The sequence below is a fragment of the Leucopleurus acutus genome (assembly GCF_964270905.1).
Source record: "Leucopleurus acutus genome assembly, chromosome: 4".
Lineage (NCBI taxonomy): Eukaryota > Metazoa > Chordata > Mammalia > Artiodactyla > Delphinidae > Leucopleurus > Leucopleurus acutus.
Window position 1 is genome coordinate 26,840,078 of NC_139146.1, and position 26,435 is coordinate 26,866,512.

General features: G+C 37.7%; 1 protein-coding gene across 8 annotated transcripts in view; it reads left to right on the forward strand.

Annotated features, from left to right (window-relative positions):
• The window catches only part of CAMK2D (calcium/calmodulin dependent protein kinase II delta), a gene marked incomplete at its 3' end in the record, with an annotated part of 279,253 nt that overhangs the window by 203,684 nt on the left and 49,134 nt on the right, over positions 1-26,435 (forward strand). For all 8 annotated transcript variants that reach the window (XM_082838403.1, XM_082838399.1, XM_082838401.1 and 5 more), the window contains exons 7-8: positions 6,681-6,783; positions 13,569-13,652. In XM_082838403.1, the coding sequence (XP_082694529.1) occupies positions 6,681-6,783; positions 13,569-13,652 (187 nt within the window). The remainder of the gene's footprint in view (positions 1-6,680; positions 6,784-13,568; positions 13,653-26,435) is intronic.

A 26,435-nucleotide genomic window follows, 5' to 3' on the forward strand; every position in this document is an offset into this window, starting at 1 on the left:
GTGCATTCAGTGTCAGGCCAACTGCTGTAGATTCAAGCAGTATTGGGGAGATATAGCAGTGCTAACATAATTATAGGACTATAGTTCAGGGATATGACTCTAGTCTTTGAGAGGGTTTGAATCAAAGCAGAACCTTAATAATAAAAATGGCCATAGCTGCCATTTATCAAGCAGTTACTGTTATACCCTGTACTGTATCATCATATTAATCTTCAGAACAACTTCATGAGGAAGGCACTATGACCATCCCCATGTTACCTAAGGGGAGATGTAACAGCCATGAGTAAAAGAACTTATTCAAGGTCACTCAGCTAGTAAGATAGGATTTGTGCCCAAGCAGTTGGGTTCCAGGGTCTGCAAGCTTAATCACTACCACTTCTCAATTCAGTTAGATAAATGAATTGAAAACCATTATAGAGATCAAAGAATAGATCAGAACAATGATGGTAAAATAATCTTGCTAGCAATATTAAGAATTATTTGGGAAAATGGGTCTAAATTTAGTGAGTCAAGGGATTAAAATAATGCCCACCTATGGATTTTCATAGCTATATAAAATTCGTATCATTAGGAATAAGAGAATAAGGCATATTTAAGATTTAATGTAGAGTAGGAGGGCAGCATAGTTTGACAAAAGACTGGTATAAAAAGCAAAGATGTCCTATTTAGAAAATCAGTAAGGTGGCATTGTCCACAGCCTTTGGAAAATCGAGAAGAACGAAATGGATTTGCCACATTTAATTTAGGCCACATCAGGACAGTCACTTTGGAGTGCTTATAAATAGATTGTTTATGAAGAGTGGTGTTGGATATTTGTGAACTCTGCTGATTAAAAATTCAGGTATCAAAAGAGAAGAACAAACATTAATCAAACATTTCTTGAGCACCTACCAAGGCCCTGTCTGGGCTGTGGGCATATATTACAGAGCAAAACAAACAGACCTTGTATGTGTGGAACGTACAGGCTGGTGAATTAAAGATCATTTAAATATATGTGGAAAATGTATCTGTGCTGTGTGTCCCAGAAAGAAGGAAGTACATCAGACAAGCACTGCATCCAAAAATATATTAGGTCGAAAGGAGGCTGCAGTAACGAGTGACAACTTTCGATGTCACAGGAAATAAAGGCATATCAAGTCAGTTGTGTTGTCTCATTTAAGAACCGGGAGAATACAACTTCTGTGAATCAGTTGACAGAAGGAAGTAAGTCAAAGGAGACAGTTAATATAGCTGTGCTTTTTCAAGTAAACATATTTCACACAAAGTAGTAAGATTTCTTCAGCTCAGAGTGTATCAGAAATGGTTACTATACTACTTCATGAACAGCTATCTGGATAGGAGGCTTCATACGTACGACTGAATCTTTTAGCAACAAACCAGCACTGGTGAATTGCCTCAGTGGAAAATACTGTCTTTCTGAAAGCCTACCTCCTGAAAAACAATGTTTAATGGAAAAATCATTAGACGGGTAGATGGATATGAGAGTGATAGGTAGGTAGATAGATGGATAGTTAATAGATATAGATATTTAAATGAAGATAGTAATTCTGGAGATTTGGGGGGATTTTTAACACTTTCATAGAAATGTCAATAAAATCAAATGTATGACCAGAAAAGAAAGTAATTCATTTTCTGGGAATCTGACAAGCATTCAGTAAATCCTTGTCACCATGGGTAGTAGGTAGATCAAATAGTGAATTCTACATTTAGCATAATTATAAAATCACAATTATTCCACTTTTCTCAGAACCACCTTTTTAAAAAAATGTTTAAAGAACACATCACTTGTACATAATGTATGTCTAGCTATACTAGAAACAAACTATATACATGTGACAAATTCCATCATTCATTTAGTCGTTCTAGTATTTCTTTATGGAGTACTTGGTGTATGTCAGGCTGTGGAGAAGCAGCTAATTGGGGAAGTCGCACTGGGGTTCTTTCAAGCTGCTCGATAGTGTGTGCTGTTAATGCGGAGGCAGGTCAAGAAACAGGAATGGAATACTGAGTGATTCTTACGAGCTTGCTCATACATGTGTGATGATAGAAACAGTACTTCCTCATCACAAACTCACAGTGCCTGCATCAGCTAGAAGTTCCCCGTGCTAAGTACATAAATTCAGGTATCCATGCCATGTGAAAATAAAAGCAAAAGTCACTTGTACCGTGTGCACAAAAGGACCTCCACCATGTGCATGAGCGAGCCTGATATTCAGGCTTTTCAATTCATGCAAAATTTCATTTAGTTGATTTCTAGGAGCTTTGTTCACACCTTCTTTGGCAAAGGAGAAGTGACTGAAAACGCACCAAAGCACTGACTGATTAACTTCATGTTGAAATACTGAGACTTTCCAATAGAAGAAAGAAATTTTAAAAGACAATTTTACTTCTTAAAAGCTAATATCCAAGGGAATGTAAGCATCAAATAATAGAGAATAATAAAACTAATAACTTGCTGTTTTATAATATTCATTAAAAACGTTTTGCTTTTTTAAAAAAGTAAAGCACACATGATTTCACTACCCTTATAATTTACGAATGTTTGTGTTTCATTGGTTAGATAGATAATCACGTATGTGCACAGATAAATCTGTGATATCACTAATGTTGAAGATGTTAATGTGACTAATGTTAAAGATGATCATCGCCTTTGCTGAATCAGTTCCTTAATAAAGGTCATGCTAATTTAGAAATCCTCATGATGTGTGTATGAGATTTTTGAGAAGCAAAATCAAAATTATGTCTTTTTCATGTTTCCCCTTGTTTTATTTGATTATGGGTAATAAATATTTTTGACTACTTTAAATTCTTCTAAAAATATCTGCTGAATAGACTACCTTTTGAAAATGAATGAAAATAAAAGAAACTGAATGATTTTTATACCATCAGAGAAGCTTCCTCAGTATCACGTCTTTTAAAAGGAAGGGATCAGGAAATCTGGCCTCAAGTCCTTGCTTCATCATTTTGAACCTCTCTACCTCAAACTGAGGGGCTTGAATTATTTTATCTCCCAAGTCTCTTCCAGTTCTGAAAGTGATTCCAGCAACTTGCCTCGGTACTTTGAGATACTTGGACAGTTTCAAGAAAATCCCAAATCACAATGGAAGTAGTTGCCATTGTATCCATATGGAAGTACAGAACAAAACTTGCAAACAGTTGCTGCTCGTTACAGCTGATACGCTATAAATGGTTGTTGACACTAAGACCAGATGTCGTGGAAAATCCTGCATCATTAGGAAGCAATGGGGCGGGGAGGGAACCTGTGTGTGAGAATGTCAGTAGAATCTATTTAAAAACCAACCTAAACAGTGATGCATTATAAGAATTTAGAGATAATCTCAATGTGTAAATATTAACATAATAGATTGCACTTAATTTAGAAATACAGGCATTTCTCAAGCCATGAGCATTCATTACAGATATTCAATGTTATGCACATTGAAATGGCCAGCTGCACTGCAGTATAATAGCTAATCACTAACACATATAATGCCCCTTACGAGCCCCTGTGATTAAGTCCAGTAGGATTTTATAATTTTATATATACTGTTTTGCGATAAAATATATATCTATAATGTTCATTTGTGAGATGAAGAATTAGTTAATTAGCTTCAAGAGTCTAAATTGCCCAAATCCACATAGTTAATAACAGTCAGGACCAGGAAATAAATCCAGGCCTTCACCCTCTTTCTAGATCATTGTGCTGCTGCCCATTTCTCTCACAGTGCTGTGCCCCATGTTCAACCGTAGTTGTGTTGGAAGGCCTGAGTTTCTGATCTCACCTTTCTCATTTGTTTTAGAAAATCAAAATAATAGAATATTAGCAGTGAAGAATGTAAAGGTCATCCTTTCTAAAGAAGTAGCCACTGATTAGGTGAGAGATTCTACTGTTTCAGCTTTTGTGGAATATAACCACGTATTATCTTAATTTCTGTGGACATTCATAATCTGAACTAGCCTACTTGCCAATGAACTTTTATAGTGCAGTATGTTTTTAAGTTGGAGGCTATATGAATGGTAGCAGTTAAAGAAAATCAGAATAACTGTGTGGTGCCCTGGTTTGCTGCTTTAGAAATTCTTGGTGATTAAGCCTTCCATATCCTTGCAGAACATGGTAACAAGATTATTCAAACAAATATATTCCAAAGAGTTGTATATAGATCAAACGTGTGTGATACTTTTAATGTTTCTTTATAAAGCAAATAATCTTTTAATAAAGTCAATAATCATCCTAATTTTTCAGTTTGCATTCCATAATTCTGTATATTAGGTTTGCCTAAAAGATATGCTTAAACATGAAGCCATTTCAGTGCTATTTATTTTTAAATCTATACAGTAGCCTTGAAATAGACAAGCCTTTTCCTGTGCATAACTGCAGCTGAACAGTCTTCACGGGTATAAGGTGAAACACTGATCCCAGATGGATTTATTATTTCCTGGATGACTCACAAGGCCCTACAGAGAGGTCTTCTAGGTCATCTCTAGGTATGAATATTTGCCCCAGTCATTCAACAGGCCATGTATGATAAAACTCTAAGGTGTTCCCTTTCTTCTGAATTGGCAGATACCTGGTGTTTAAGGGCATAACGCACACAGCACTGCCCAGATCTTTTTGATTTCTCGATAAGAATGAAAGCACATTAAATTGTTTATTCACTGATGACACTGGCATTTGCTCACTTGAGATCTGAAAGACCTAAAATGGTTGTGATTTCTAAAGTGATTGGAACTCTTTCCCTGAATGAGTTTGTGCTTGACAAATTAGGACAGATGTGTATTAGCAGAGCTCTCTGACATCTCAATGCTTTTGAATATGAAGGTTACAGAGAAATAAACTATCACTTACAGTTTAATGTGGTTTTTTCCAAGTCATTTATTCCATAAATTAATAGCTGGAAATCACTTCTTAATTAAAGTAAAAGGTACATGAGTGTAGTGGATCATAAACTTTAGTTGTGAAAATAAAATGTCAAATATTGATGATATAGCATGCTTAGATACTATAGTATATTGATAGATGAACAAGAGTTCCAAATAATGTCAAATGTTAGATTTTACTAAAAGTTATTTTAGTATGAAGATCTTTCATATACTTGAGACCTCATCATCCCAACATCGAAATTAAATTATCATGTATTTAGTGTTGAGGTAAAAACCCTATCGGCCCTAAAAAATTACAAAGTTGTCCTTACAATTACCAATTGTCATAACAGTGATGAATCTGATGGCAGTGAGCAGCAATAGCCTGAAGAAGTCTGGTACTTGATTAAAACTTACTTGCCTACACTCTAGTTCTTGTAGACTTAACCTGATTTCTTCTGAGTTCTGGTTATGAGTCTTTGCTAATTTGCATGGCTGGCTTAATTAATAAATTAAATATTGGTTTAGGCTGTGTTTACCCAAGGTCAAAACAACCAACAGAACTGACTAATTCAGTAAGGAAAAAAAGTAAGTCAATTTCATGGGAAAAAAATTGAAATTAGTTGTTTGTCAACATATAAACAAAACCAATTTGACTGACTGAATTTTTAGATTTTTCAGACAGTCGTTTTGACACTTGCAGAGTCCATTGTTTCCCAACTTTTTTGAGTCTGAGACACACCTCTAAATTTGCTGGGTCTTATCCCAAGGTAAGAAGATGAACCACTCTTCCAAATATACATACCAATCCAGACATACGTTCATCCACATAGCTAAGGATGATAGATTTACTGCACGTATTAATCAGCCTCCTTTTCCTGACCATCTTTTCCCTTCATTTCTTAAAACCCACAAAGGCAGCCCATGGAAATTCAAGACTTTGCCACGGTGCTTATTTTCCAAGTACCAATGTGTCTCGATGCCCTGGTTGGGAAACAGTGGTGTAGGCACAGCCTTATTCCAAGACTGAGTTATTAGTCCTTGAGTAACGATAAATACCCAAGAAAATAAAAATGTGTCTTTCTTATAGTATTCTGAGATGTGAAAACAAATATATAAGTAATACTTTGAATCATACTTTGAAGACATAAATTGTGTTTTTAAATCTGGCTTATGAAGAAAAAAATCCAACTATAACATTTGGCAAATAGTAGTAGACTTTTTCTGCCTTTAAGAATAAACAGATTCTTAAAGACAGCAATTTTAATACATAATTCAGAATAAAACTCCAAAATTTGTACAGAAATTGTTTGGAAACATTGAGGAATCCAAATCACTGCATTCGGGTCCAAGCTCTTGAAGTCAACTAGGATTTAATTTGCACAGTTTCATTTGCCAAATGTCTGTAGATTGGTCCAACTCTTGTTATCATTTTGCCAAGTTTCCTTCTGCTGAAAATGTCTGTGCTCTGTTAGGCTTCTAAGCCAATGTCCGTGGCCAAGTCTGGACCTCAAGCAGCCGTTGGAAGCATGTGAGCAGGTCAAGACAGGTGCTCTCATTCATTTGATCGCTCCCCAAGCGTATTCTCTCTTCAGCCCAGTATCTCTCCAGTACACTTAGGCATCTGTCTGAAGCCTGCACACATGGTCATTTGTTATCATTTTCTAACCATATTTTCCCTGGGATTTAGGAATGACAGTCTCCGAGAGAGAGGACAGTGCATGCCTTTTTTTTTCTCCTAACCTTATAAAATGTTAGTTTTGAATAGTCACTTAAAATAGGTTCTCACTTCAGTCTCTCTTTTTTCTTTCTAAATAAAGCCTGAGAATTTGCTTTTAGCTAGCAAATCCAAGGGAGCAGCTGTGAAACTGGCAGACTTTGGCTTAGCCATAGAAGTTCAAGGAGACCAGCAGGCGTGGTTTGGTAAGTAGGATCTCTCTACCTCATGCTGCTTGTACTATTCTGGCTCCAGTCACATCCCACTTCCTAACCAAAATAGAATGGAAATATTCATTCTGACAACTTGACTAATTTTAAGATATTGGACCTTTATATGTACCTGATTTTACTGACATTAAAGGATATATAATCTAAAAATAATTTAAGGGAATAGAAGAGCAATAACACATCGACTTTTTTCTTCAAGGATGGATGAATAAAATGGATTCTGTTCTGAGAATTAATAGGAGGATTGGGCTTCCCTGGTGGCTCAGTGGTTGAGAGTCCGCCTGCCGATGCAGGGGACACGGGTTCGTGCCCCGGTCCGGGAGGATCCCACACGCTGCGGAGCGGCTGGGCCCGTGAGCCGTGACCGCTGAGCATGCGCGTCCAGAGCCTGTGCTCCACAACGGGAGAGGCCACAACAGTGAGAGGCCTGCGTACCGCAATCAATCAATCAATCAATCAATCAATCAATCAATAAAAGGAGGATTGCAGTAGTCGAAGAGTATTTGAGAAAACATTGATTGTTCACATACAGCCTCACTTGATGCTAAAAACGCCTATGTAAATAGTAGGTACTCAGGAAATATTTGCAGAATATTTTACATATTTTGTGATTAGCAAATTTAAGTTTTAAAAATATTATAAAGTGTATATATAGAGATTTATATATGATATTATATATCTGTATATGTGTGTGTGTTTTGTCTCATCTTCTATTTCTCCAAAGTGCCAGTTTACTCTCTACAATTTTGATAATTTCAAAAATTCTGTATGATGAAATTTCCATTTCCTTGCAATTAAGGAAGAGATTAACTCTAAACAAATTTAAATTATAGTATTTCTAACTAGGCATATGGATTGTTCTGATATTCAGCCAAAATAAATGATTTCAGCCACTGATTTTATGCTTCTCTTTCTGCCATTTCCCAGTATTAGCCCATTTTTCACGTAGTGTCCTAAAATATAACCTCTGAGAGCCTCAGTCTCACTTCTTTTCTGACTTTCAATGTATTGAGATTAAATTTTTAAAATGCCCTTCACTTTGAATTGCTTTTCCTCTAAACAACAACAACAAATACAAAGAGAGCTCAATAAGTGCTTTACTTCTTTTGTTTTCTGTGCAAATACTTCTCTGTATCCCTAAACATACACATGTACTAAAATGCACACAGAGCTCCCAGGATTCACCTTGTCTCTCTGATCTGCCCCAGCTAGTTAATGGGAGTGGCTGGTGAGGCACCCTTGCCTGTCTTCTCTGAAGGCAGCCTAATTCAGGACCTCATTTTCTGCTGCCTGTCCTGTTTCAGTAGTACCTGACCAGTATCCTTGTCTGTGATACTTCTCAAGTTTAATACTGCCTTTTACATTAAGGCTCTCCTTACCTACCAGGTAAGTTTAATACTTCCAAATTTGGCATTTAGTGTGTCATATTTTGACATATAAATAAGCTTGTTCCTTTTAACTGCAAACTGAAAGGTAGGACCTAGAATTAGTTCTGTAAATTTGAGATTCAGAAACATCTTTTTATCATAGGAAAGAGTATGGTTGACACAGGTAAAGAATATACAATAACAGGAGTTGGGGTCCAACAGGAAGTAGTGGGGCTATCACAGAAATGGGCAGAGCAGATCACTGGAGATACGTAAATTAAAGAGATCCTGCCCCTTGAGATGCTCATACTTCTATATCAATAAGTATTTAGCATGCAATGTCAGGGCACCTGTATCAGAAGCACGCATGAGGTGCTCTGGAGCACAAGAGAAGAATTATGAAATTCTGCCTCTGGGGAACGTTTCAGTGATTGGGGTAAAAGGCTTCTGCCTTCCTAGTGGCTGAATGGGAGTTTTATTCACTGGTATGCACGGAGATAAAGGCATTCCAGATAGAGGGATCAGCACATGCAAAACCTCAGAGGCATAAAACAATTTTTTTCTATTTCAGGGATAACAATAAGTTTGTTATAGCTAAAGTATATAAAGTATACTGAGATGAGTGGTAGTTGATGAATTAGGAAAGGATTTTATGTCCTTTTGAAGGATTTGGCATTTATCTTAGAAGTTTCAGGGATCTGGTAAAAAATTTTAAGCAGAGAAGGACATAATTGGGTTTATGTTAAGTAATGTTGATTTTGGTAGCAATGTGGAGGATGGCTTTAAGGATAGCCTGAAGGCAAATAACCAGTTAGGCTAATGCAGTAGTTCAAATTATGAATGAAGACAGCTTGAACTAAGGAGTATATAGGAGAGAGCAAGTTACAGGTAACATGCAGAAAGGACAGGAACCCTGAACTCTAAAGGGAATCTGTTTAGAAGAAATCAGAGTCCTGGAAATTGGGTTCAAAGACAGGACTGTAGTCCTTTCTAGAGCAAAGCAGGACGCTTCTTCACGAGATACCAAAAGAGGGACTTAGGCTCAGGGGTGTAATTGCCAGACCGGTGTACAAGATGATGATTGGATATCAGGAATAAGCCAGAAGCCTTATTACCAGAACCAAGGCTCCAATTTAACATCGGCAACTTAGATGATGCTTACAAGAGTATTGGAGTTGAGCTCCTGAAATCTCTCTTGTTTGGGGCTCTATGTTTTATCTCTTCTGCTAGATCAAAAGCTGTTTGAGGGACTGTGTGTAGTGAAAAGTTTCTGCTTTTTGAATGAAAATACTTCAGCTGATATCCTGGCTCTGATTCTTAATAGCTACCTGCCATTGGGCAAGTCACTTTAACTCTGTGAGGTCAGTATCCTTTTTGTAGATGAAGATAATAAACACTCCTTTATGGGGCTGTTATGAGACTAAGTGGAGTAGAGCATTGGAAAATGCCTGGGCTATGAAAGCTGTTCAGTAAGTTTTCAAAACCATCTTGGAATGAAACACATGTCACAGTACTTGGCCTACACAGTGCAAGTTGTTGAGTGAATGACTAAATATCAGGCTAGTGAAAGCAATAACATCCATGTAAAAGTATACAAATTTTCAAATTGTGATAATTCATTTTTCATAGCAAGCTGGTCCTAGAGAAACGACAGATGGGGAGTAAAATTCCCATTTTCTCTTTAGTATGGTGATATCAGTTAAGTTCTTGCTAAGGTAGCTATTAGGGTAATGACTTTTAAGAGGTGCATTATAAGTTCTAAGGAAATTCAGCATTTCAAAAGTACAGAAACACATAGTCTCTAAGCTTAAGAGAATACTTGTTTCTTTTTTATTTTTTTCTTTAGCTTTTTTTAAGCTTTTTTTTAAAGAATAGTTTATTCTACAAGTTCAAGTGAATCCTCATGGTTACTTAAGTGAAGGAAAACTGGGCATATGATGTACTACATTTCTTTTGGAGGTATTGTGTGATATATTTTAGGTTTTAGGAGTAAAGGCATATTTTAGTATGAATGACTTGTTTTGATATTTATTCAGTATCATCTGCCGTAGTCTCACGTGTTTGATTAATTTTATCTTTTAAAATATAAGTGTTGAGTGGGGAACCTTTTTATTTTAATAAGAAAAGAGCAGAACTCTTTCTTCATTATGTATAACGCCAGAGTTTCAGGCTTTTACATAATTTTATTTCAATAAATGTGAGAGGTCTATTACGAATAAGAAAAATGAAACTATACAAGCCATTATAGAAGCTGTCTATTGGGTTTGATTATTTTTTTTCTCATTTTCGAGTTCCAGTGTTTGTTTTTCCCATGTTACTTCTTCTGTATTTTTAGCCCTGATCTATTTGAATACTAGCCAAAAAGGCTAGAAGTAACACCCTATAACATACCTGTTAGGAAGGCTAGAAATTTACCAAAGAGAACAGTCTGTTTCTCCTGTGGGACTGGGAATGCTCTTTTCAATACACTTCTGGTTTTTTGTTGCTGCCAGGAAAAAAGGATAACTACCATGATCTTACTTCATGGAAGAATTATTTTGCTTGGTTGCTATTATGTCTCCTTTTTTTAAAGTTAAGGGTTTTTTTAATGGCAGTATGTTGCAATGGGTACATTTCCAACTGTAAGTAATTCTGTTTTCTCTTTGTTTGATCTGTTCTGATATTCCCACTGGTTTTTCAGAGTGAGAAACGTATGCTGTCTGTAAAGAAGGCAAGCTCTCATTAAGTTTCCTGTTGATAGCATATATCATCATAAACTAGATTCTTAGGAGTTTAATCTGCTGCTGAAGAAGACCTAATTTATCTTACCCTCAGTATTTCTGTATCCATGAGAATTGTAGCGTAAGTGCACTGTTTTAATGTTCGTGCATTTAGATGTAGGCTTCACCATTCTTAGGAGTAAGGACCCCACTGACTGCTCAAATGATAGTTGTGCTCTTAGCATTTGTAGTCTCCAGAAGAGGTTTGTAATAATTTACACTTAAGATTATTGTTGCATTTCTTTTTTTTTTTTTTTTTTTGCGGTACGCGGGCCTCTCCCGCCGCAGAGCACAGGCCCCGAACATGCAGGCCCAGCAGCCGTGGCTCATGGGCCCAGCTGCTCCGCGGCATGCGGGATCTTCCTGGACCGGGGCACGAACCCACGAACCGGCGGACTCCCAACCAGTGCGCCACCAGGGAAGCCCTGTTGCATTTCTTACACAGTGATTTATTTCCCTATCTTTTCTACCTAGATGCAATATCATTAACATTTCCTGCTCCAGGCCAGGTATTCTACTGAGTTATTTAAGACATATATTAAAGTTTACCAACTCTAGATAGGAGGGTACAGATTGCATATAAAAGGGTAGTCAAAATTCAGAGTAAGAAAGAACCACTGAGAACTGTAGTTAGCTAAAGAGATCTCTAACATGGAAATAATTTAGAGCCACCTTCTGTTAGAGTAAAGGTAGAACAAAAAATTGAAGGTCCAAGGAAGAGAAAAAGTACAAGGAACAGAAAAAGTACCATCAAGGGTGAGCATGAGAAGTTTATCTTCAAGAGACCTTAAAGAGGTTTTTAGGTCAAGTGCTCAGAAGTAGAAAGAAGTCATGTTGGGTGAATGACGGGGAGAACCAGATGGTAAAGGAACTTAAAGAGCCAGCTGGGACCTCGGTCTTTAATCTGGTCTTTGGCATCGGTGTCCCATTGGGTTCCCTGTGTGTCTCAATTTGGGAGGAGTCAGAGAGGAGACTCCTCTCATTCCAAGATGGTTTTGAAAACTTACTGAACAGCTTTCATAGCCCAGGCATTTTCCAATGCTCTACTTCACTTAGTCTCATAACAGCCCCATAAAGGAGTGTTTATTATCTTCATCGAGGAGTCCCTCGATGGTTGGAATGAGAGAGCAGGTATATGGCAGTGAGAAGCGCTGGGTAGCTCTTGAAAACTATTGTGCCTACCCTACCTTAGAAGAGCGGACTCCACGTCTCTCCTTCAGGTACTACTTGAACTTCACTCAGGGGAACCACCACCGTTGCCCAGTAGTTCTTCCTACTTCACAACTACTGAGCAAACGTTTCTATCAAGTAAAGTTTGAGGTAGAGGTGGATCCACTGTGGTCCATGTAGAGCTTAAACTACAACCTACAGGTCTTTTCTTGAAGTCCCTTCTCATTGTCTACCCCGCCCTCCTCTAAACCAAACAAGGAAAGGAAAAGTAATGAAAATGGGGGAACAAGTGATATCCAAAATCCATTGCCTCATTTTCTAATGTAATTTTGTTCAAAGAAGTCACCAGCTGTTATACATATGCTTGTTTTTAAGTACAAATTTGTCATGGAGATGGGGGAAAGGTTCCTTTCTTGGACACTTTGCGTCACAGTAAATATATAAGGTGCTTCACCAGAGATTTGTAGTTGGAGGAATTCCTGATTACATATCATTTTACAGAACAGTTTCGAGTTTTCCTGTGCCTTTAAAGAAAACTTCCAAATAGGAATAGTTATTTTTGGTATTTTTGAAGGTATATATTTTTATTTGAAAGCCATTATTTTTGGAAATAAGAAATACTCTAAATTCTAGCTATAAATTGTCATTTAAGTGTACCTTATTGGACATACTGATTTATACGATAGGAAACTTTCTTTGGCCGTCCAGTTTCTCATACCGCATCCCTTAAGTTAAGTCTAGCTGATACTTGTTCAACAGTGATTCCTCTGAATATTCCTGAGTCTTCTCTTTAGTCGCCAGTTATAAGTACACACTGATTATTTATTAGTACAGAGCGAGCTCTTTGATGTATTTTGGACTCATTCCTTCTCCTAGTGAGTTCTTCAGTTACTCTCAGTGCCATCCCCCACCCTGTACAGACCACCTCACTTCCAAAAATATTTACTGAAAATTTGCTTTAAGTTTGTCCCCCAGATCCACGTTTTGGGTCCTTCTCTTTTATAGGTGAATACCTCTCATAATAAAGTTATGTAGGTACCACGAGAAGTATCATCTTTGGCAAGGTTGTAACCCTATCTTCAATTTTCTCCTAATTTCTTTCCAGGTGTAGGGGAGGATGTTCTGATTCTTTTCACAGGTTTAGTTTTTAACTCACACATAAACAAGAATCAGAACTGCTGACCAAATGGCCTGAAGTACACACACTGTGCAGCACAGTAGATTGGCTTTCATATCTGCAGAAAGATGTGTTTTTTTCTAATAAGCTACAAAGCAGGGCAGGTTAGTGTTGATACTGCTATGGAGAGAAACTCGTCCAACATTATTTTAGTTCTCTGAGATCCTTGTTTTATCTTGACAAACAGATCAACAGATAAAGAAGCCCAAAGAAGTTTCCTCCTTAGTTTGCCATTTCATATTGGTTTTGTCAAGTTGGTTTTAATTCATTAACATCTGTTTCCCCTAGGTTTTGCTGGCACACCTGGATACCTTTCTCCAGAAGTTTTACGCAAAGATCCTTATGGAAAGCCAGTGGATATGTGGGCGTGTGGTAAGGAATCATTTTCATGCCGATTTTGCAGTACACCAGTATTGTTATAATTAAAAATAGTATCTGTTAAATTTGAGGTTGATGCTCTCTAGCAATCAGTTTAGAGTTATCATTCTCCAACTTTAGTCTACAACACAGTCAGGTGGAGAGCCGGTTAAAAGCAGGTTGCTGTTTCTGATTCAGGAGGTCTGGGGCGGGAGCATTTGCATTTTTAACAAGTTCCCAGGTGATGTTAAAGCTCATGGTCCGAGAGGCACTTTGAGATCAGGGCCGTAGAGAATCCCCCTCAGAGGTCATGGGGTTTATACTCCCATCCTGTCACCTCCACCAGGAAGCCCTTAGCACAGATGTCATGTCTGTACCACAAGATGCTCAACGGGGATTAAGAGGGAAAGAGTGGATCTTGGAATGTAATTGACTATTCCGTGGGGACTGAGCTCCGAGTTAGGCCTTTAACAACCAGCTCTAATCAAAAAGTAGCCTATGCACGCTCAAAGGTATAGAATGGGGAGGATTTCCACCACAGTTTTTACAACAGAATTTCTTCATGTCAACATATACTTCAAATAGGTGAGAGACTGAAATAAAAGGGATACTTCAGGGTGTTCTGAAAATTTTTCTGCTGGAGTTATTGGCAGGAGCTAACCCTCTAGGTTCCTGACACTACATCATTAGCACAACAACTTGGTGTTTGATCTCACTGTGTGCATCTTGGGCTCTTAGAGTGACCTCCATGCCTAGGAAGGCAGATGTGAGAAGAGCACAGTGTTTGGAGTCGCAATGCCTGGGTTCAAGTCTTTGCTTTGCACCTGCTAACCCCATCTCCTTAATATCTCTGAGTTGGCTTCTTTACCTATAAAACAGAAATATTTTACCATCATAGAATTATATGAGGGTCAAATAGGGTGTGCATTAAATGAAGACGTTTTAGAGTTTGTAAAGCAATTTAAAATGGAAACAGTTATTATTATCCTAAAAAGTTGGAATTGTAGCCTAATTAAAGGGTAGGGTCTTAGGTGTGCCCCAAGCTCTGTCTTCCTCTTGCCTCCCTGAGAATACTTCCTAAGCAAGAACTCTAAAATCCTTTGGGTTAGAGGATTGCCACAAAACGTTATTGTTCAGATGTAAAGGTTAATGGCAGATAACTCAAATGTTTCCCTTGCAATAAATCAGCCCCATCACAGATCCGTTTCTGCTGATGAATTTTCAGAGGAGCAGAGTGCCCTGAGAGACAGGCAGACGCAGATAGGTCTTTTCGAGGATGTGTTAGGGAGTGGGGGGTTGGATGCGGCTAGAGTGCGGCCCTCGGACCAGGCACTGGAGAGAGGCTGTGGTGTAGACGGGTCAGAACCAGGCAAGTCTCAGTACCCTAGCTTCCACTTATAAAAACGGAGATAATAATAGCACTTACCTCCTAGAACTTCCGAGAGGATTTTTTAAAATAAATAAGTGTGAGTTATTATTACTATTATTATTAGAAAGTGTTCCTTTATAAATGAAGTTTCTAGATAACTGATCTGTAGCCTTGTAAGAGAGGGACTGAACACATTTAAATAGATGATTCAGCATTGTAGTTCTGAGCATCAGCTGGATATTATGATGCCCTCACCTGAATACTAAATTCTCTGCTTTCCTTGTTCACTTTTAAATTTTTTCCTTGCACGCCTTTTACGTTGCAAAAGATGTTATTATGGACCACCTTCCAGCTCCTGAATCATATCTCATTCATTTAAATAACTTAAATAAATCATTTATTTGGTTCTTGCATTTGAAAACACTTTTTACAATGTATCAATGTTACGGGCCTTGAAGAATTTCAGATAATTTAAAAAGAAAACAAAGAAACCCTGATATTTTGTACTAGAGATTCCTTCCTGGTTGTGGAGCAGAATCAGCACTGAAACTTAAATACATAGAACTGTCCAGCCCCTACATGGGCCCTCTGAGCTCAGTGTGGGCAGCTGCATTTTTAACAACTATGACATATCATCAGGGTTTAGACTCACTAAACACACTGTGCTCAATTTTTTTAATATTACTTTGGTAAATTTGGGTACACTTGTTTTTGGATTTTCTGTGTGAGTGCATTTCCACAATACAGTTTGTATAGCTAACCTTTTAAAATAATGGCATATCTTGTCATAATGGGATTTCACCTCTGTGAAATGTGAGGTAACGTCTAGGGTTGAAGCTCTAACTTACTTGGCTGGAAGAGGGAAAAAAGATAGATGAAGAGTTGTTTCCCCCCTTGTTGTCTGAGCTATATCAGATTCTTGAAAAGTGTAAATAAATATTAGATAGATACTGCATGTACACATACAAACATAAGTGCCCCATGTGCGTATGCGCACACACACACAGACACACACACCTCATGAATGCCTCTAGAAACTTAGAGCCACAGGGCATCTCACAGATTTCAGCCTGTTTTGCCATAAGCAGAGCCACCTTCCATTTTCCTCAATCCTATCCTTACCTTTCTTTTTTTTTTTCTTAAACATCTTTATTGGAGTATAATTGCTTTACTATGGTGTGTTAGTTTCTGCTGTATAATAAAGTGAATCAGCTATATGTAGACATATATCCCCATGTCCCCACCCTCCCTATCCCACCCCTCTAGGTGGTCACAAAGCACCAAGCTGATCTCCCTGTGCCATGCGGCTGCTTCCCACTAGCTATCTATTTTGCATTTGGTAGTGTAGATATGTCAATGCTACTCTCTCACTCCGTCACAGCTTACTCTTCCCCCTCCCCGTGTTCTCAAGTCCATTCTCTATGTCTGCGTCTTTATTCTTGTTCTGTCCCTAGGTTCATCAGAACCATGTTTTGTTTTTGCTTTTTTTAGATTCCATATATATGTGTTAGCAGACGGTATTTGTTTTTCTCTTTCTGACTTACTTCACTCTGTATGACAGACTCTAGGTCCATCCACCTCACTACAAATAACTCAATTTCGTTTCTTTTTATGGATGAGTAATATTCCATTTTATATAAGTGCCACATCTTCTTTATCCATTCATCTGTCGAGGGACACTTAGGTTGCTTCCATGTCCTGGCTATTGTAAATAGTGTTGCAATGAACATTGGGGTGCATGTGTCTTTTTGAATTACGCTTTTCTCCGGGTATATGCCCAGTGATGGGATTGCTGGGTCATATGGTAGTTCTGTTTTTAGTTTTTTAAGGAACCTCCATACTGTTCTCCATAGTGGCTGTATCAATCTATATTCCCACCAACAGTGCAAGAGGGTTCCCTTTTCTCCACACCCTCTCCAGCATTTATTGTTTGTAGACTTTTTGATGATGGCCATTCTGACCAGTGTGAAGTGCTACCTCGTTGTAGTTTTGATTTTCATTTCTCTAATGATTAGTGATGTTGAGCATTCTTTCATGTGTTTGTTGGCAATCTGTATATCTTCTTTAGAGAAATGTCTATTTAGGTCTTCTGCCCATTTTTGGATTGGGTTGTTTGTTTTTTTGATATTGAGCTGCATGAGCTTCTTGTATATTTGGGAGGTTAATCATTTGTCCGTTGCTTCGTTTGCAAATATTTTCTCCCATTCTAAGGGTTGTCTTTTCGTCTTGTTTATTGTTTCCTTTGCTGTGCAGAAGCTTTGAAGTTTCATTAGGTCCCATTTGTTTATTTTTGTTTTTATTTCCATTTCTCTCGGAGGTGGGTCAAAAAGGATCTTGCTGTGATTTATGTCATAGAGTGTTCTGCCTATGTTTTCCTCTAAGAGTTTTATAGTGTCTGGCCTTACATTTAGGTCTTTTATCCACTTTGAGTTTATTTTTGTGTATGGTGTTAGGAAGTGTTGTAATTTCATTCTTTTACATGTAGCTGTCCAGTTTTCCCAGCATCACTTATTGAAGAGGCTGTCCTCTTCATTGTATATTCTTGCCGCCTTTATCAAAGATACAGTGACCATATGTGCGTGGGTTTATCTCTGTGCTTTCTATCCTGTTCCATTGATCTATATTTCTGCTTCTGTGCCAGTACCATACTGTCTTGATTACTGTAGCTTTGTCGTATAGTCTGAAGTCAGGGAGCCTGATTCCTTCAGCACTGTTTTTCTTTCTCAAGATTGCTTTGGCTATTCAGTGTCTTTTGTGTTTCCATACAAATTGTGAAATTTTTCATTCTATCTCTGTGAAACATGCCATTGGTACTTTGATAGGGATTGCATTGAATCTGTAGATTGCTTTGGGTAGTAGAGTCATTTTCACAACGTTGATTCTTCCATTCCAAGAACAACACGGTATATCTCTCCATCTGTTTGTATCATCTTTAATTTCTTTCATCAGTGTCTTATACTTTTCTGTATACAGGTCTTTTGTCTCCTTAGGTAGGTAGGTTTATTCCTAGGTGTTTTTTTTTGTTTTCGTTTTTGTTTTTTTGCAGTATGCGGGCCTCTCACTGCTATGGCCTCTCCCGTTGCGGAGCACAGGCTCCGGACGTGCAGGCTCAGTAGCCATGGCTCACGGGCCCAGCCGCTCCGCGGTATGTGGGATCCTCCCAGACCGGGGCACGAACCCGTGTCCCCTGCATCGGCAGGCGGACTCTCAACCACTGCGCCACCAGGGAAGCCCTATTCCTAGGTGTTTTATTCTTTTTGTTGCAGTGGTAAATGGGAATCTTTCCTTAATTTCTCTTTCAGATTTTTCAACATTAGTGTATAGGAATGCAAGAGATTTCTGTGCATTAATTTTGTATCTTGCTACTTTACCAGATTCATTGATTAGCTCTAGTAGTTTTCTGGTAGCATCTTTAGGATTCTCTATGTATAATATCATGTCATCTGCAAACAGTGACAGCTTTACGTCTTCTTTTCCAATTTGGATTCATTTTATTTCTTTTTCTTCTCTGATTGCTGTGGCTAAAACTTCCAAAACTGTGTTGAATAATAGTGGTGAGAGTGGGCATTCTTGTCTTGTTCCTGATTTTAGAGGAAATGGTTTCAGTTTTTCACCATTGAGAATGATGTTTGCTGTGGGTTTGTCATATATGGCATTTATTATGTTGAGCTAAGTTCCCTCTATGCCTACTTTCTGGAGAGTTTTTATCATAATTGGGTGTTGAATTTTGTCAAAAGCTTTTACTGCATCTATTGAGATTATCATATGGTCTTTATCCTTCAATTTGTTAATATGGTGTATCACATTGATAGATTTGCATATATTGAAGAATCCTTGCATGCCTGGAATAAACCCAGCTTGATCATGGTGTATGATCCTTTTAATGTGCTGTTGGGTTCTGTTTGATAGTGTTTTGTTGAGGATTTTTGCATCTATATTCATTGGTGATATTGGCCTGTAGTTTTCTTTCTTTGTGACATCTTTGTCTGGTTTTGGTATCAGGGTGAGGGTGGCCTTGCAGAATGAGTTGGGGAGTGTTCCTTCCTCTGCTATATTTTGGAAGAGTTTGAGAAGGATAGGTGTTAGCTCTTCTCTGAGTGTTTGATAGAGTTCGTCTGTGAAGCCATCTGGTCCTGGGCTTTTCTTTGTTGGACGATTTTTAATCACAGTCTCAATTTCAGTGCTTGTGATTGGTCTGTTTATATTTTCTGTTTCTTCCTGGTTCAGTCTCGGAAGGTTGTACTTTTCTAAGAATGTGTCCATTTCGTCCAGGTTGTCCATTTTATTGGCATATAGTTGCTTGTAGTAATCTCTCATGATCCTTTATATTTCTGCAGTGTCAGTTGTAACTTCTTCTTTTTCATTTCTAATTCTATTGATTTGAGTCTTCTCCCTTTTTTTCTTAATGAGTCTGGCTAATGGTTTATCAATTTTGTTTATCTTCTCAAAGAACCAGCTTTTAGTTTTATTGATCTTTGCTATCGTTTCCTTCATTTCTTTTTCATTTATTTCTGATCTGATCTTTAGGATTTCTTTCCTTCTGCTAACTTTGGGGATGTTTTGTTCTTTCTCTAATTGCTTTAGGTGTAAGGTTAGGTTGTTTATTTGAGGTGTTTTTGTTTCTTGAGGTAGGATTGTATTGCTATAAACTTCCCTCTTAGAACTGCTTTTGCTGCATCCTATAGGTTTTGGGTATTGTCATTTGTTTCTAGGTATTTTTTGATTTCTTAACCTTTTCTTTTTACGTGTTTTTTTACAGGCAGCCAAATCCCTTTGTGACAAGCCATGCCCTATTTAAAGCATATATTTGCCACCAGCTCCCATCTTCTTTAGAGATAGTAGCATCTTTTAATTGCACGCCTAGAATGCCTTGGGATCATGCATCTAACCACAGCAATGTCTTAGATATTCTAATATTACATATTTGGGGCAAATAACCCCCCACTGCCCACTGCCAGGAAGATCATAATGGATTCTTCTGCTTTTTGTTACATTTCTGAATCTCTGCTGTGGGTTTAGAATATTGTTTTACCATTTTATTATATGTCTTGATAGTTAAATTAAATTCACTTATAATATAAGATGGTGCACCTTTCCTCATCCCCATCCCCATCCCCATAATAACCACCAAAGTAACATTACGCATTATTTTACTGCTTTTAGGTAATAGCATATCTTGAGAGCAGCTCTTTTTCAACCATCCATCAGCACTAGCTCTTGCCAATTGAATAACTACTTCTTTGCAAGGCTAGACATTGGGTAGTGTGGTAAGAAATTACATAACCCAGATAATAAAAGAAATGCAGAATAAGGCGTTTAGCAAAATGGCAGGTAATCTTCTATGTGAATTAAACTATGAGCACTCACTAAGGCTGTCTTTGGGCAGTTGACACAGAACAGAGTGAAGCACAGCACTGGTATAATGGCTCAAAGAAGTCTGTGCATTATTTTTATTAGAAACATGCAGTAGTCTGTACACAGGGAATTTCCAGTACTCACCACCATTACCTTGCTTTTGTGATCTCACACGGAATATAATCTGACCTGTACCTGGGCTTTGAAAGCTACTAGTCCATTACTGGAAAGTAAATGATAGACATTAGTGAAGCAAGAACATAGCCTTGTGTTCTGCCATTAACAACAGTAAATTGATTTTGATAGTTTTCTTGCATATATAGCTAGTTTCATAATTCCCTGATGGGATGAGCAAATGTTTATAGATGTCACTGAATCACTGGTTTTTAACCGAACTTCCTTCTACATCTTGGCTTTAAAAAATAATAAATGTAAGTCTATAAACATAGCGCACACCCCTTATCTTGCTACTTCTCTACCTGAATTAGTTATCAGAACAATTATGAGTGATAATATAGTGGCTGTCACAGAATGTACAGTAACTTGACAAATCTTTGAAATATTATGGAATATATTTCTTTTTTCTTTCTTGGCCAATTTAGGTCCAGCAATTGTATGATTTCTGAGCCTTAACCTTTTCATATTTCAGCTGGAATAAGTCAGCATCAAGAGCTTTTTGAGAAAGTATTTACCGTTTTGAAATCACAAGCCTACTGGACAATTTGTTGCTCTTTGTTGCCAGCCAGTTCTGCAGCACTTACACTGGACCATTCCTGGTGTGCCTCACATTTAGAAGGCAGTCTGCCCTCATCCCTTATGACCCACGTCTTCAACCCATGAAGCTTTACTCCCAGTCCCAGTCTCTACCAATATCCTCTTATTCTGAACTTACACACTTTCAGACATTTCTCTAGATATAGTATTTATGGTTTCCCTGACTTGATGTTTTTCAAACTGTGGATCACAGATCACATGCTTCAAAGTGACCTACCTGAGTGCTTATCAAAACTACAACTTTTCTGGGACCCACCCACGAGCCATTGAATAAGATTCTCTGTGATGAAGTTCAGGAATTTGCATTTTCACAAGTTTGCCAGGTGATTTTGGTGTACACCAGCATTGGGCAGCATAACTCAGCTAGTTGCAGATTCCTTTAGGGCAGCAAACCTTAGGATTCTTACACTGTAGAGCAGAAGTTGCAAACAGGCGGTCTGCAGATATCTTGGCCAGACAGTTGGACCTTTTATTTTGGAGGGTGTTAACATTTATCTTTATAATTTATTATCGGAAGATTTTTTCTGGAAACCATCAGTTTCTGGCTTCTCTAAAGTAATTGAAAGAGCTAATAACAAGATGCTTTTGTTCTTATATGGCCGCTGTACCTGTCAGACAAACGGACACATGCTCTCCCCTGGTTCCTGCCTACCTCACGCCCAGCAGGCACCTGCTCTCACCTCAGCCTGGTGCCAGAAAGCCTGTCGGTTTGCCACCCCTACCACATGGTGTAAATAGCTTTCATCATCGGAAAAATAATTTTCTAACTTGCTGGCCTTGATCTTTTAGATCTTTGTTCTACCCATCATTGGCTCTGTGGGTCTCAGAGTGTTAGTTGAACACTTTCCCTATTTGAATTGTGATTTATTTATTTATTTATTTTTGCATAAGGGCTAAAAAGGAGCCATACTTATCCCTCGCTAGTTAATTTCCAAACTCCGCCTGCATTTTGCACGCAAGCTCATGCCATGCCCTTTGCTTTCTGAGATGATGAAGTGGGTGCCTTCTTAGATTGCTCCATTAGCTTCCCACTGACTTCTCAAGAGTTTCTCAGCATTGCTTCTTCACCTCTTTTTCCATAAGAACAGCCTTTAGAATGTTTTAATCATTAATGTGATTATAGGTGTAATCATTTTTCTAACTCTAGCTTTTATTAAAATTCAGTTTTGAATGTTCTTGATAATGTAGTCTTTCTACCTAATCAGTAATCAGTGCTTCTCAACTGCTATTCATCAAACATCTCTAGCATCTCCTAAGCACAAATATGTACATAAGATAATGAAAACGAGTGGTAGTTTCCATTTTTTAAAATGTTATATGAAGCAGACCGTGTCAAAACAGTTTTTTAAACTTTTCATGGAAAATGTTAGGGAAAATTCTCTGCACAAAGTAGAGAGAATAGTAGTATAATGAACTGATGGCTAATCTTCTTTCATCTTCACCACCCTGCTAATTCCTCCACCCCAAGATTATTTAAGTCAAGTCCAATAATAGAAATATTTTTAAATGTCATGTAATAATTGCTTAAAATGATCAAATATCTAGTAATTTTGCTATTTGCCCTCTTGTCTCATAATTTTGCTATCAGTTTGGTCTCTTAAGTCTCTTTTAATTTGTAAGTTCTGCTCCTCTCTCCCTGCCCCTCTTCTCACTCCTCTTTCCTCCTTTCTCAATTTATTTGTTGGAGAAGCGTGTAGTTCCCGCAGAGCACTCCTCGGGGTACCCAATCTTGGTCTCTGTATACCGTTTGCCACTATAAGAAATCAGGATTCCTTATAGAAGTGGCTGATTCCAAGTCTGGATTAGGAAAAGTACAAGATTATCCAGGAGCATCTGGTGATAACCAGAAAGAAGGGAAACTATTAAAGGCCACAGAGTTTGTATTAACAGGACTCAGGAGCCAAACTGAATTGTCTTCTACTGGTTAAAGATGGGATAACTAGAGGGTAAATAAGCAAAATAACAGTAAGGGATTGAAGCATCAAATAAGTTGAAGTCCATGCATTCATAATAATGGTCTCAATGCATCAGAAATCCTAGCCTTTGGAGGATGCTGGGGAACCAAGGCATTATTTTGAAAACTGATTAATAAAGAAGGAAAAAATTAATTACCCTGTCTTTCCTCTATGAACTATATCTCAGGGTAACCAAACAGCTGATGAAGTGAGTTATTCTTAGACTAAGGAAGGTGTAATAGAATTAGAATATCATTCTTATTTTGTAACCCCTAATGAAATATCTAGGCAGTGATCATGAAGGGCTAACATCAGGAGAGACATCTGACATTTGGAGGTCATATCACCCCCTGAAGTGTTCTTGCAAAGAAAATGAAGACCCTTTGATTGGCTTTTAAAGATATTAGTGCTTTAGTTATAGATGTCTTAGTACCATCTTTTTTTCTCTGACCTAGGAGAAAAGTAAAATGTTAGGATTATGAGGAAAATGTAAATTGGATTTTTATTAGTGAGGCAAGAACTCTCAAATGGACAACAAAAACTTTAAAATAATCAAGTTAAAGTGCATAGCTAAAGGAAAATGTGGCTGCAGGGAATATTTAAGGCAGAACCGAATTGAAACCTTCCTAGTGAAAGTCAAGGCCTCTCAATTAGACAACACAAACAATTTAAAACTTAAAATGATCATTCTTGCTAAAGTTCATAAGTAAAGAAAAGGTGGCTGCAGGTGATGTTTAAGACATGACTTTGTCAAGGCTGCTTGTGGCTCAAACAATTAAGTCACTTAAACTCTCGGCTTCTGTTTCCTCATCTGTAAAATGGGAGCAATAACATCTACCTCATAGTATTGTATAGAGATTAAATGAGGTAATGCAGTAAAGCACAGGTAAGTGCTCGGCAAGTGTTATCTGCAATAAAATTTACTAATATTATCCTTATTAATGCCACTACTCTCATCGTTGTTCTGTACTTTCAGAAAATAGAGCCACAAAGAAGCACATAACCCAGAAACGCCTTGGAATCTAGTGTAATGAGCAAGGCAAAGTAAGCTTACAAAACAGTGTTTATTTAAATAGGCATTGACAGTTTCACATCAGTCTGCTCAGTAATGTCTATGTAGCTCTTTTCTTTAAATCTTCCAGCCTGAAAGTATTTTTAAATCTACTATATTTATGCTATTATTTTATTAAAAGTACATTTTTCGTAGAAATCCCTCAATCAAGCAATTAAATCACGAGCACTTATCTACATAGTGGCTGCTGATTCTTGGGGAATGAACTGTCTGTGAGCCTCCCCTTCCCAGAGAAGTACCATACCAAGTGTCTACCAGTAGATGTAATGCACAAGAACAAAGCATCAGAAGCAGGCCAGGCCTAGGTCCAGAACGCTAAATGTCACAGTTGTGAGTCTGCTTTATAATTTTATAACAGTCTAACTCCAGATGTTTACTAGAAAAATGTCTAATTAAAAATTACTATAAGAGAATGGACTTGAGGACACGGGGAAAGGGAAGGGTGAGCTGGGACGAAGTGAGAGAGTATCATTGACATACATACACTACCAAATGTAAAATAGATAGCTAGTGGGAAGCAGCTGCATTGCAGGGTGCTTTGTGACCACCTAGAGGGGTGGGAGGGAGACGCAAGAGGGAGGGGATATGGGGATATATATGTACATATAGCCGGTTCACTCTGTTATACAGCAGCAGCTAACACAACATTGTAAAGCAATTGTACTCCAACAAAGATGTTTAAAAAATTTTTTTAATGCAGCCTGTGTTATTAAGCTATGTTACTGAATAAAATTACTCCATAATTTTTCACAAAGAAAAAGAAAATTGCTATAGACTCTTCCAGTTACAAAGCTGATTTTCTTCTTCACCCCCTAAACCATAGCAGAGGGTTAAAACTACTTAGGTGCATCCTCTTTTCTTCTTGCATCCTGGGAACACAAACACAGACTCTCATCATCATCATTGTTATCATTGTCATTAGATGCCTCTGTTAGTAAAAATATGAAAATAAATTTAAATGAATGCACATTGAGTCTGTAATGTAGTGATGAAAAAATATTTTTATGTTGTGAAGGTGAGGTACCAATATATTGTGATTTTCTGCATTGTCCTTTTTTTTTTTTTTTTAAACTCCACTGTGGTGAAGTAACTTTCAACCTTGAATTTAAAGCCTTGTTGGGTTTTTATTTAAGAATGTTGCTTAAAATGCTTTATTCCAGTAGTGATCAGCTTTTGAACTGAGTCTTCCTGAAGCAGGTTAGAAAAGTCTAGGGTGAATAAACCCTTGTTTAAAGCCATTTTAGCTGCAACAGTGTTTATCGTATACAGATGTCAAGTCTGATGGACAGGAGCAGGGCTAGGTGTCACTAACAGAATAAAGGTAAGGAAACGAAGAGACCAGCTTTGGCAAAGGGATAAAAAAGACTCAGTCACTCCAGTCAATGTATCACCTGTCTTACCACCTCTCCCAGTCTTCCCCAGTTAAGGGGACTCAGCAAGAGAAACGAAAGCAGGAGACGTCAGAGTAATGGCAGATCTTCCTCCAAGACAAGGAGCTAGAAAAGAAAGTGAAGACCTTAAGCAGGGTAATAAAGTATTTCAAAAGTAGAGGAAGGGACATATGATGATAAAAAGGACAGTCCTGGGAGAAATTTAGACCCCAGATATGATTTCAAGGCAAGTTAAAAACAAGCAAATGCAAGAATTTTTTTTTAATTTAAAAGTTAAATCATGTATTGATTAAATTAATTTGTGAATAATTACATATTGATATTTATGAAAAAGATCTCAAATTGTCTTAAAGCTGAGTATTTAATTCTTTGAATTTTATGTACAGTTTCACTTTCCTCTTACTTTTCCTTCTTTGTAACATATACTCTTCTGTAGTAACACTGGTTTAGTTGTTTTACTGAAAAACTCTATTTCTGAAGACTAAGGTCATTAAAGAGAAAAGGATTTTCATCTCTTTATATGTTATCCACACTCCCAGGGACCCTGACTATTTAGAGCATGAATCTATAACCAGGGCACAACTGCTCTACAAAATGTCCTAATTAGCAGCAAAATGACTAAGGAAATAAATAACACGTTATGTTTTTAAATGTCAACCTACAAAGTGACTAAAATCACATGGTATCTAAATAGATAAAAGCGCAGAGAGATCATATATAGGCAGCGTTCAGCGAGGCCAAATGTGTCAGCCGCGATGGCAGGTGAGCTTCATCTTCAGCGTTGTCCTGCTGTGCATCTTTAGAATTCTTTGGTGCATGCATTGGACCTGCCGCATTATCCGAGCTCTTGAGCATAGGGGGAACAGCATTCACCCTCCACAG